General features: G+C 36.2%; 1 protein-coding gene across 2 annotated transcripts in view; it reads right to left on the bottom strand.

Moving 5' to 3' along the window:
* Window positions 1–13,707, bottom strand: part of zgc:172282 (leucine-rich repeat and fibronectin type III domain-containing protein 1-like protein) — a 194,199-nt gene that overhangs the window by 2,596 nt on the left and 177,896 nt on the right. For both annotated transcript variants that reach the window (XM_017434095.3, XM_017434098.3), the window contains one exon: window positions 12,540–13,520. Coding sequence is in view for 1 of the 2 variants with exons in the window: in XM_017434098.3 (XP_017289587.1) it covers window positions 13,513–13,520 (8 nt within the window). In the remaining variant the exon portion in view is untranslated. The remainder of the gene's footprint in view (window positions 1–12,539; window positions 13,521–13,707) is intronic.

Genomic DNA, 13,707 nt, shown 5'->3' with positions numbered 1-13,707 from the left:
ATGAGTTTGTATGTAATGTATGAATATAATATACAAGTTTCACTTTTTAAATGGAATTACTGAAATCAATCTACTTTTTCATGATATTCTAATTTTATGACCAGCACCTGTATATATATATATATATATACACACACACATACCATTTATCAAAATACCACTGATGCTTTGTGTGTTTCAGGCAGAATGAAACTGAAATATGCTTGTGTATTATTTTGTTCAAGCTCAAAGATCTGATTTTTTTCCCAACAAGTTTTGCCAATAAAGGGATAGTCTTGTCATTTTTGAAGTGATATTCCATCACTCCGACAGGAGCTGAGTAAACTTTCTGCCTGACGAGACACACTGATCATCTGATTACATTTACAACCTCAGCGTCTTCGGCATATATCTGTGCTCGGCACGCATACATTCATTAAGTCACAGGCGATTTTGGTCAAGAAAACAGCTGCAAATTAAACAATCGGTGTCATGCAAAAGTGTAGAAGTTTAATATTATCTTACTAGAACATCATTTCAAAAATGGCTAGACTATCCCTTTATTGGCAAAACTTGGGAAAAAAGTTCAGTCTAGAACAGCACATGATTATACTTAAATTAATAAAAGCAGTCACATACTCGGTTGCTCCACTTGAATCCCTGATTGAGGGGTATAAAAAGCTAGATTTCCAGCTTAACCAGCTGTGTTGAACTGAAAGTCAAAGTTGTTTGTATTAGGAAGGAGGCCCTCTTTGAGCACGGCTAGATCTCCATGGTAACAGAAAACTAGTAAAGATTATAACAAAATATATATATATATATATATATTTCTGTTCAGTGTAACTTTAACAATAAATCGTCTTCAACCACACTCATACAATTATTTTGCTCTTGAGCTAATTAAAGTTTTACAGGATGCAGACAAAGGCTGTAAATACTTCCTTCCAAATGGATATGGAAATAGGAAAGCCCTTACACATCTTACCAGCTTTCTGACCTTCAGTGATTCAGTGTGGAAGCAGAAAGTAAAAAAAGATATTCAAAAATATCCCAAAAACGAACAATCCTCACAAATCTGAATTCCAAAAAGACTCAAGGCCCTCTGATCTTAAAACAGTTACAGTGCCTTTAATTTTATGGCCTAGTAATCTTAACCAATTAAAACCCCATTGTGTCTTAAAAAAAAGGCATTCAGTTTTTTTAAAAAGTGAATGCCGATGTCTTTTTTGACTTTGAAGTTTATGCCTATCCAGTCCAAAAAGCAACTGAATTTGACCCAACGTCCTTCTTGTTAACCTTGCAACAAATTTCTTACTTCTGGCCCCATTAGAACCGTAATGTGAACATTCAGAAATGATTAACTGTCACATTGTAGGAGGTCCAGGGAAAACCTGGTGCTATTCACAAAGGCCACATTGACTGGCTGACAGGAGGAGAGTATTGTTAGCTCATGTGTTAATGGTTAAAAATGAAAATGGCACAAGAGGCAATTAGAAATTCTTGTAGTCAAGTGATTAAAAAGTGGGTAGGAGGATGGAGACACTACAGGGGAACAAGGTAAGATTTTTAATTAACACTGTAAATATGACAATAACAATTAGCTTGTTAATTAAATCTCTTTTTTTTTCATTACAAGTTCTCGGAGAGTTTTAAATATGAACATTTGCACAAACTTCAAGAAAAGAAATGTTCACAATGGGTGTAATGTTCAACGTACTTATAATTTTGTTAGAATATCCCATAAGACTTGAAGTTTTTAAAGATTTAGGATAACTCTTTAAATCACTGAATTAATAGGAAAATGACAGAGCAGTGTCCAGTGTCAGCTAAGAAAAAAAAAAAATAGAACTATGTTCATAAACTGTATGTTGACTTTGCTAACTGAACATGAGTTTTGGAAACCTGAGGTTATGGTTTATAAATGCATGTACACAGTTTACAAACCGTGAACATGGTTTACAATAAATAAAGCATGAATTACAAAACTAATAGTACAGTTTATAATCTTGGACAATGGCTTCTACAGGAAATACTGCCAACAGCAAAAAGTAAAAAAAAAAAATGTTTTAACAATCAAAAAATCAATACGACAGTAACAACCCTGAGTTGTTGCATCATGTGTTACTATCAATAAAAGTTTTTTTCTTGTAATGTCCTAATTTGAGTAATTTGAGTTTAAATCCCAAATCATGTCATATCAATTAATCACATTTATTCTAAGAGGTCTTTTCAAAATTTAAAATGAACTGAGGTCTGTTCAAATCTGCATTTTTTTCTATTGTGATTGTATATAAATGTAATACAATATAAATCTCGTTATTGCATTTATCAGAAAAATATCTATATATGGCCCCTGCTTTTTTACAGTTAAGTTCTGGGAAGGAGAAATATCCATCCATTTTCTTCGCCTGCTTTTTTGTGCACGGTCACGGATGAGCTGTTGCCTATCTCCAGCAGGCATGTTGTGAGAGGCAGGATACACCCTGTCACTTTTAATGGCAATTTACAATTACCAATTAAGCTAACATGCAGGTTTTTGGTCTATGAGATTAAACTGGAGTATCTGCAGAAAACCCAGACATGCACGGGGAGAACATGCAAACTCCACCCTGACAGGAGGCAAACCTGCGGCCTTCTTGTTGTGAGGCGACAGCTCTAACCACTAACCATTGTGCCACCATGCCACCCCCCAAAAAAGAACAGGAGAAAAAAACACAGCTGTGCTGATTTCTGTGAAAAGTGCTTATGGTATTTTCTGTTTTGCTCTATCATTTTCTAACCAGCAACATTTTTTTCACCCCATTTGTGTCCTGACGCTGCACCATACATCAAACAGTTCCAGTTCTGTCTTTTTGATGAGATGCAAGTAAAGCTTTTGTGCAGAAGCACAGAAAGCAACAGATTATATACTGTATCAAGTAATGCTGAGCACTAAATTTTCAGCAGTCAATTATAGGTTGTCTGTCTCCAGCTATTACTGCTGTTCTAACTTTCTCTCTAACATACACACATAAACACAGTTTTACTAGTCTGTGTATCGGTAATTGCCAGTCAGTTTTGTTCCTATAATGTTTGATTTTTACATGGTTGTAAATGTAATTGGTGCTTCCTCACTTAAATCAAAAGCTCCCACTGACAATTACTGAATATTTAGCTGTTCTGAGCCAAAACGCTCAAGCGTGACGGTATGCAACAGATGTAGTCTAATAAAAAAAAAAAAGGATTGTCCCTCTTCCCAATGACAGTGTGGAAAACCAACTACATAAAAGCAGCCCGCCTGATGAATTAAGTAGAAAATGTTACAAGATACTAAGGAACAAGTTGCAGTTCCAGAACATTTTATCTACATCCTAATTGTGTGGCTACAAGATAAGAAATTACCAGAGCTGGGTCAGCCATTGATCTTTTAAATTAATGTTGTTTTAAAACAAATATTGGCTAAAAGTTACAAGAGCTAGCATGCGTAACAGTAAAATAAACAGCCTACTTCAGGATTGCTACGTGGCTAATTAACTAGCTGTTAGCAGCATGCCAAGCTCTCAACAAGAGCAGAACAGTGGAGAAGGATCATTCTGCACAGCAAACACATTTACTGTCAAACTACACCAAAATGCTTGCTGATGTTCAGTCTGTACTTTTCTTTTGGTTCCCCTCTTTATGTACATCTGTGTAACATGTCTTTTAAAACTTGCTGGCCCTCTTGTGTTTCAACTGATACTGATTTTAGATTGCATATCAATACTTGTGATTAAATATCAGTAGTTGACAGATTTGAAATCAGTGGAATGAGGATTTTAAATAACTAACATTGATTTTTCAACCTCCTCTCACTTTCACTCTCTAGCAAAATTAACTTACCTATGAATGAAACACATCAAGGAATGTCATAGACAAGATTTAATCAATATTCTAGCAGTTTCTGATGTTATTTAAGCAAAATATAGTAGTTGCATTTTTTTCTTTTAAATTGGAGCAGTAAAATATGTGATATATAATTTTTTTTTTTTTGCTTGAAATATTTGTATTACAATTTAACCCTGAAACTGTAGCATCAAGGTTATCCTAATGTCATAATATCATACTAACTCTTGCCTTTTGTAGCTCGAGTACTTTAGCCCCAAAGTAGAAGTGAATGAGCTCTGTATCTCTGGTCTTTTATTTAACATTGATACATTTGATTAGCTCCTATCTCATTTTGACCTTTTATTAAATTTTAACTCTCCCCATGTCATAATAAATTGAACCATTTGGCATTTCATTTTAAGAATAGAAAAAGACACTTAAAATGCCTAAAATGAACATGGATGACCTGTAAAACCTTGCTTGAAGATGTGTGTAATTCATGTGCGGTACCATGAGATTATTCTAGTTTCATACGCAAGAAAAAAAAAAGGCACACATCAGATGAATTGTTCTTTTTGCTCTTTAATCCCAGAAAACATGTCTATGGAGTAAAACAAAGTGTCTCATTCCCACACATCACTAACCTGAGGTCATGTAATACCACACTGCCTTTATCTCTTTCTCAAGCATCAATAACTATGCCTTAAGATCTCATTTTTTTGTGTGTCTTATGCCTTATGTTTTAATGCCTCATGGCCACACAACTGAATATTTTCTGTTGATCTCACCAGACAGGGACAATAGTTTATTTGTACACTGAGTTAATTCTTCAAAGTAGAAGTAAAGCTGAAGCAAAAGTCATCATTGTAAAAATACTTTATAATTTGCATCTGGTGTTTTCCAGTGTTAGACTATTGAAATCTAAGGAATACTCAAATCAGCATCAACACTTTTGAACATCAGATTAGGCTACTGACCTTCACAAGCTGACACTGAGATCAAGATAAAAATCCTTCAAAACAGATGCTTTGAAAGTTAAAAGTTTGCAGTGTGTTTTACAACCTGCAAGACAATAGGATGGTCATTATGCAGTCACAACACCAGGCTTGAAAATAAAATAAAACAACAATGTGTCACATGACACTATACATACAGGTGGACCCAGCTGTTGGCTCGATGTCCTCAAATGATATTTTGTTTTTTACCATAACCTTTCACTAACAAGCTAAACGGTGAAATAATTAAATAACAGATAGATTACACGAATCCTCAAAGCTCCTGGCTGGCTGCTGAGTGCCATCACTGCACTGATGTACAAAGGCCAGAGATCAAACGCCCGGCCTTGTGATGAGGGGACGAGTGATATCTGAGCTGAAACCTGTAAGATATTGATCTTGGTACCAGGGAATTTTCTCTTAGAACAAACATTTTGATCTGTCGAGATTTTTATTTCTTAGTAGGGATTTTATTTGCCAAATCTTATTTGAGCATTCTTGTCTTTCCTTCTCCTCCTCTCTCACCAAGCATGTCAAAATGGCCCTGTTGGCTCAAGCGCTTTACATAGGAGCAAATCTGCAGGTAAATGTTAAGAGTCAGCTGTAGGGGTTTCTCAAAGACAAAATTTAAAGAAAAACTAAAGCATGACTGCATATTGCCCACCTATTTACATGCCAATGTTTTAAAAGTGACTGCTTTATGGCCATATTTGTGTTTGCTATAGTTAGTTAACTGTGGTGGCTATCAGACAATTCTTGTAAATCAATATCCTATTTTTTAATCATTGTTACACAAACTGCTGTTATAATATCTCCTTCAATCTTTTAACATACCATTGCTAAAATGTTGCCATTACTGGCTTTAGGCTACATCTCTACATATAATGCTAAAAGGATTAAACGCATTTACAGATCGGCTCCTTGATTCGCCATCTTACAGAGGCATACAGTCACAACTATGGCGCTACATAGAAAAAAAAAGATGTATAAACATATAGAGAGTATGCATCCATGTGTGACACATTTATGCATCTGAGCTGGCAAGATTTTTTTTCTTTTAAAGAAGAAAAAGGGGTCACACAATAAACAGTCTCAAAAATAAACATGCATTGTGCACATCCATTGACATCTATTATTCATGGTACCATGTTTCTTTCTTAGGAACCAAAGACACCTCATAGCATAATACAGCTGGTGCTCGATACACACTGAGCAATTCACCACACATCCCACTCACTGTTCTCCTTCTGTTTTCCCCTCTGTTTTTCTTTTCTCTTACCTCTCCTCCTCCTCCTCTTGCCTGTCATCTTTACATTTCTTCTCCTCAACTTCCACCTCCTCCTCTCTTTTTGCAGTCTTTGGCTTTTATCAGCTTTGCTAAAACTCAGTTTAAGTAAAAAAAAAAAAAAAACAATTAACGTACACATCCCTTAACCTCCAGCCAGCCACCACCACCACCCTTTCCCCCCCAAGGTTTTTAACACTAAATATATTTATCATAATCAAGCTTTTTAAAGAAACCCAAAGATGACGCTAGCCAACATTGTACAATTATACATATGCAAATTGTGAATTATCTCTCCATGCCTTTCTTCTCCCCACATTTCTATCTCCCTGTTAAATACTGTATTTTCACAAATAAAAACCGGAATTCAATTAAAAGCCAAATCTGTTGTGGTGCCTTAAAGCAAAGTTGACAAGAACAAATATGAGGAAGGGTTATGAAGATGCAGGATGAATCCAAGCCTGTTGTAATGTGCATCTCAAAGATAAATATTTTAATTCTTAGCAGTTTCATCTAGTAGTTTTAACAAAATTAGAATGTTATTTTTAAAATTTTGCTATTCACAATTAGGCATTTCTTTCTTCTTTTTCTTCTTCTAAGTGTACTTCTTACATCTGTAAGGTTTCTGTTTCATTAAATTTAAGTACTGCCCAGGAAGTTTATTTTAACATCATTAATGCCTTGTTTCCACATACATCTCGAATGTCAAACTAGTAGTTTGAGTAGCAATACGTAATACTTTCCTGCTCCTGACGTGGTGTTTATGGGATACGTATGTGGTATTTATCAGGTACATGCAGAATACTAATTGGACAGGGCTATATTATGAAGTATGCTTTGTTAGAAACTGGTAACAAGGCATACTTCATAATATAGCTCTGTGTTCATAAATATTTTGTGGGTACCACAAGAGGGGCTTCGTGAATTACAGGAAAGTGCTGGATCGTATTATGTATTGCTACCAGCAGATTCTCATTATTTTGATTAGTTTGTTTATCCAAATCCAAGGCTTACTGTAATGGCTCTTTAAAAATCACTACAAAAGATACAAAGGAGTAAAGTAAAAGTTATCAGCCTTTTTCAGAGGAAATACAGTCATTTGTTCTTAACTTCATTTATTTCAATTCTGGCAAATGTAAACTCTTTTCCCCCACTACAGTTTAGTTAGTTTTCTGTGATGGTCTTAGCTATAAATGTATTCTCCCCCCAGTTGTTCATGGTTTGTCCTGCTTTTTATCATTGGTTTAGTGCTCTTGTACTTTGTTTCTGTGGTCTGTTTCCTCTGCTTTCCCTGCACACCTGGTCCTTGTTTGTTAATCAACACACCTGTTCTGATTCAGCTAATCACTTCCTCAGTACCTTTCTCAGTTTTAACAGCTGCTCTTTGTCACGGTCTCATTTTGTTTGTTCTGACCTTTTGATTTTTCCCTTCAGTCCTTTGTTCGTTCTCATTTTCAGTCCCTCGTGTTTCTGCAGCATCTTCTGTTTTTCTTTTTTGCCAGTAAAAAAATACACTCCTGTTTTTCTTCAGCTTTAGTTTGTTTTCTATTCCTCCTTTTAACAATGGATTGTGTCTTCGACTGATTTTCCCTATTCTAGGCTTCCTGTCCACTGTTTTTCACTCTTTCCTTTCAATCTCAAATTTTAATTATTGATAATATCATTTTACCTTAGAGGCAATCTCTTACCTGGCCGTAATGTCAGACAGAAATAGGTCTAGTCTTCTGCTGTACTCACTGCTTTCCCTCCACCACCTTTTTTTTTTTTTTTTTTGCTTTTGATTTGTTGCTCAGTTGAAAAGTGAGCAAATGAGCCCGGTTGAAATGATTGAAGCACCCTGCAGTGATGTTAGAAAACTTCTGTATGTCCCTTTTAGTTTAAGTGTGTTTGGCAGAGATCTTAAGACACGTCGGCTTATGTGAATGCAGTAATGTATGCCGATCCACATCCAGTCACATCCCTCCCACATCAGCTGCCAGATGTGACACGCAGTTCAAATTGAAGTCATAGCACGGTCCATCAACCCACATAGTTGGAACTCAGATTGAGATCTCACTGTTGCAGTTCATCCTCCTTAAATACAATAAAGTGGTTGCTGGGAGGGACTTGCTGCCGCGCATCGGTCACAGATGGCTGCTGTCATGATAGGGCATAACAAAAAACATGTGCCTGGTCCACTTCATTAGTTATGTGATTATCAGATCACCCCTCATGGATATGAGAACTTAAACGATGCGTCATGATGAACAAATACATTTAAAAGTTGAGTTTTTTTGTTACCATTTTTCTCTTACAAAAAACAGAAGACTGTACTCGCATGCCTTCTGGAGAAATATACTATTCTAAGGTTAGCCTAGCATTTTGTCAGCAATAGACGTTTTTTGTTCAATAGTGACATCCTTTACTAGGTCAAAGAAATAGCACCGTGTATATGACTATGGACTAGAATCCATCCTAGTATGTTGCTTTGTGAAATTAAATTTTATGCTGAAATATATTTTTTAAATAAAACTCACAATCATTCAAGGAATGCAACTTGCTTGTCGCTTTGAATGGCAAAGTTTTAAACAAAGATTTTGTGTGATGACTTTCTCACATTAATTTTTGGCAAAATATCAGCAAAACTGACTGATTTATAGCTATTTATGTGTTTGCTAAGGATGATTACCTGTGTCAGCCATCTTGAATCAAGCTGATTCCAAAAAATTCACGAGTTTTAGACATAGCCTACATCCAATGATTATTGCCCGAGTTTCATGAAAATCTGTCCAGTGGTTCATCAGATAGTTCGCTAACAGACAGACAGGGCTGAATTTAACAGGTAATGCCAATAATTTAAACAAAATGTCACGTAATCTACTAGTGAATCAGTCTGACGCACACAGAGAAGCAGTTACACGATCTCTCGCCTTTTATTGAAGCAAGCAATAATAATAAAAAATAATAATGCTTTAATTTGTTTAAACTACGGTGGACTTTCAAAGCCTATGGATGCTGCAGACGAGATGGAGCATAATGTTTCGGTGGGAGGATAAAACAAGGAACAATGTCAGGGAGGCAGTTATGACCCGTATCAGTCATTCACCATCAGCATCATCAAGTTTGGCACAGCATCTACAGTAGTTAGCTCTGTTCAGCTGAAGCCTTGAACTGAAACCTGGAATTAATAGTGTTTCATCTGTTTCTGACAGAATAAAATCTTAATATGGAGTGTCATGCTCTAATGAATCATCAGTGTCTGTCACATGAGAAAGAACTGAGTCATAAATAATCTAGATGCTAGTTTTGTCACAGTGAATTCCAAAAAATATATATTTTTATGGCTATATTATATAACACTACATGGTAGAAAATGTTGAGTTTTTGCTGTGTAGTCTCTGAAGTTATTACAAAATCAATAGGTCCAGAGAGGTTGTGCAAAAATTTACATCCTGTCTTTTCGTGACTATGAATAAAAACTTCACAAGGCCAGTTAGTCGTAAATAGAATTAAAGCACTGCAAAGAGACAAAGTGTTGACAATAAAGACCATTATTACTAGAGTTGGTCATTTTAAAAGAGTAACAGAAGTGAGCTATGCAGTTGCAACGTGTAGTATAGCTTCTCTCATCCACTACTTTTAAAGCAGTAGTTCAACCTTGTTTTATGTTTATTATTATCTTCCCTGTTGTAGATTTTCTCTTTCTTTTAGCGCTTTCTGTTCTTTTTTGATGAGCTACAGGCTGGTCTGATTGGGGCCAGCTTCAAATCAGATTTCTGTCATCGTAAAACAACAACAACAACAATTAACTTAAGACAATATATGCACATATTAATGCAGCTTTCTTTAGCATGTAAACAATAGTATTTGCTCTACTCCTGGCTGCCACCTGTTACTTTATCAGTTGACGCAATTGAGAAATTTCCCCAGTAAAAAAATAAAATCAATAATGAACCCTTTTAAAATCTTGCACTCTTTATCATTGTGCAACATGTAAAAAATAGCCTGTTGTGATAATTTTTCATGGCATATTGTTCAACTTTCATCACTACTGAAGAAAAATATGTGATTATCACTACAGTATTGGCAAAGTGCTTATAGGACAAAATGTGTAACAATGATTATTAAACCTGTCGCACTTAGAGGTATTATTAAGGTATTATTCCGTAATCTCAATTTACTTTCTAAATTGTATAAACAAATATTTGCAAACCAAAAACCTCAATACTCAGGCTAATACTGAGACAGACATGAATGAGCACAGCCAGCCAGTGGTGTGTTTATTTTTTTTATTTAAATTTTTTTATGAGATGTACTTTTTAAACATTTTTGTGTGTTTTATGTTGCTACACTGACACTCTTACTGAGTTTGGACAAATTATAAAAAACGGGGGGGGGGGGTTGCGATACGGCTCAAACAATTCCCAGCCACGACAGAAAATCCTTACTGACATTAACAGTTTGATGTCTGACATCATACCCACACTGATCATAGGCTCCTTAGAGGGCACAACACAGGCACACACACACAAGTACAGTAGTCTGGAAAAAAGTGATACCTGTGAAAGTAATACAATTAGGAGACTCTTTGGCTTGTATACTAGATTAAAAAAATAATAAAACATGTGGTTGAATATACCTGGCACTACAAAATGAATGCTACGTGTTGCTTTGTTATTGAGTTGTGAGCCTACAATGTAATTACTAGTGGTCCCCACAACTGATCATAACCATCAGTTACTAGAGAGAATAAGTGTCCTGCTGTCCATTAAAAACACAACAGCAATCATAGGTCGAGTAACCTCCATGTTTCTGTATCTATTCTCTTTGTTCGTCTATTTTCTTCATCCATTTATCAACAGAGAGTTGCTTTTGGTTAAATAGGATATTTATTTGCATAAGTTCTTTTATGGCAAAGAATTAAAGTACCCAACAAAAGTTATAAATTAAGTTCTGAACTGGCTTCTTGATTGACAATTTTCAGTCACAGCTTGAGCTAAATGCAACTATATTTACCTGAGAATGCATAATGGAAAAGTGTAAATGCACAAAACAAACATTTAACCTGCAACACTCCACCTAACACGCCCTCCCCCACACACACAGCACCACAACCACCACACACCAATCTTTCAGTATTTCCTCATCCAGTAAACCTCTTGTAACAATTTATGTTATGTGGGTGTGCTCATAGTTGCCAAATGGAATTAATTATTTAAGGCTACATGAAGATTAAATTGAACTTTGCTACAAAATGTGGTTAGGAAAGTTAAAATGATTTACTCAGACTTTCAGTAGTTAGTCGTCACCGCTCTGAAATTATGTATGAAATTGCGATTTACACATAGTTGCTGTTAGGGAAAGCGTTTGTTGACAAGTACTGTAAGATTAATGGTAGCTGCCGAGGCAATTACACTGTGACCTTAAAAGCGTACACGTGTTTACAGTAATAAAATCACAAAAGGTAATATGAGTGGGGGAAATGTACTTCATCAGATTATGAACCCCTAATCAGCAGGTTGCCGAAACAATTCCTCTTTCATTGCACAGTAGTGAAGACTGAAACTGTTATTTTATTACCCAATAAAACAATAGGGGTGCTAGTGACACAACATGGCAAGTGGCAATTTGAGGGGATAAGCTTTTATTTTTGATTAGAAAAGATGAGGTTCAATATTCAAATGTGTTTTTTTATTTCATTTTCCATTTAGTAAAAGCACATATGCTTGTTTATAATTTAATGTCAAAAGAATATCAACAATTTTCCATCCAATGAGGAAAAAAAAGGGAAAATGAATCTGCTGCTGATTACCTTTATTAAGAGGGCAATTTCAATTTGAAAGCAAGATGAGACTTTCAGTTCTCCAGAATCAGACATCAGTCTCTGTCCTATTTGACTAATGGATATTGCTGACCCCCTCTTGTACAGTCAAAGTACTTCCCTAAGGCTGTGCTATTCTCACATAATCATATCTTTTTTTTTTTCAACACATTATATTCTCCGCTGGTGTTAAGTCACCGCCTCAGGCAGGAAAAAAAGAGACAGTGAATGAACAAACAGGGGAGAGGTGTTTGAGATATGGAGTCAGTAAGACACTAAAAAGAGCAAGAAACAAACTAAAGTGGGGATGTGGTGACATTGTCACTAGAAAGTACTAATGAAACAGATCGTTTATCCAAAGAGGTTCTCTAATTTTCTAGCTGACAGCAATTAGGAAGGGGCTCGTTAAAGTGTTACCCTCATTAGGTTACGGACCTCTCACTGTAGCAGAGACAACAGAGTCTGAATGTATTCTAAACTATCAGGCTGGATCCAATATTGGAGGCTGCCCATGGTGACTGCTGATGGGGACCATATGCCACAGTAATTACTGAGCTTTGGTCTTTGGTTTGTGAGAGGTTCTTATTCTGTTCCTTTTCTTAAGTTAGGTTAATTGGCTAATCTTCAGATTACTCACCTGTTTAAGCAGGCCTGCAGAGATGTCAGAGAAGCCAGTGAAGCTCCACAAGGTCATCACCAGTCCCATCTATAGCTGAAAGCATGAGGAGAATTAAACTGAAAACAGGCCTGAGTAGTCTTATACAGTTTAGCCTGCAGCAGATCAGTGTAAAACTCCAGTTTGTGCTCCTCTGAGTCCGGGTTACTTTGTTTCTGTCCACAAAGACTCATCCAAGTTCAGGTTTTCTGCATACGTTTGAGATCCGATTCTAATTAGGAGATAACAGGATCCAGCCGTGGTTTTAGACCCATCTCAAGGAACAGTTCAGTTCATCATCGCTTAACAGAGTTATGTGATTCAGCTTTGATTAATGGAGTGGAATCACACTGAGTCCGATTTATATCAAACACTAAACCCCTCGAAGATATTTTCTCCCCGATTTTTCTGTTGAGTCTGTCATAATGTCCGGTCTGCTTTCTGCTTGAAGGTGATAATCTATGGATCCAACTTCCCTTTGATGCTCAGCCATTCATTTTCATGTCATTTTTAGTCATTTTGGGCCTGTTTTACCTCCACTCAGTGTCCCTTCTTGTTTCTTGATGCTGCCCCAGACAGAGTGAAGTAATATTTTCTTCCATTTTCAATGTTGCACATGATTTTCTTCCAGCGTGACCGCTTCACATTGATACCGATGTTTCAAAATGGAAAATGCCCTTCCATTATAAGTGATAAAGATGACCACACTGTCACCAGACTTCGACTGGCCATCCAATCCAGACGTGTGAACCAGGATAAGCACTTGAAAGTAAAACTGATTTCATAGGTTTATAACACCATAATATCCATAGAAACAAAGTAATGGGTGCAGGAAACAGGAGATGCAGGGAGATGAGCGATAGGGCTTGTTCTTCTTTTTTTTTTTCTTGAGTTTTCACCAGCTTCTTCCCTCTGGTGGTGATGTTGGTTTTCCACATCTGGCAGAACAGCAGCATCAAGGATCTGGAAAACAGGAAAGTAACAACATCAAGGTTTGAATATAGGCTGTAATAATCTGCCTTATTTACGTGGGGAGGAAGAAGAGCAAAAGCAAATCTGTATAAAAAGGGAATATTTAGAACAAAAAGGTACGGAAAAATTTAAGGATCTTGAGTAGAGCATTGGGTGACAAAGGGGTAAAGGAAACTAG

Source organism: Kryptolebias marmoratus, linkage group LG2 (assembly GCF_001649575.2).
Source record: "Kryptolebias marmoratus isolate JLee-2015 linkage group LG2, ASM164957v2, whole genome shotgun sequence".
Lineage (NCBI taxonomy): Eukaryota > Metazoa > Chordata > Actinopteri > Cyprinodontiformes > Rivulidae > Kryptolebias > Kryptolebias marmoratus.
Note: the sequence above shows the minus strand (reverse complement) of the source record. Positions and strands in the feature narration are given on the sequence as shown.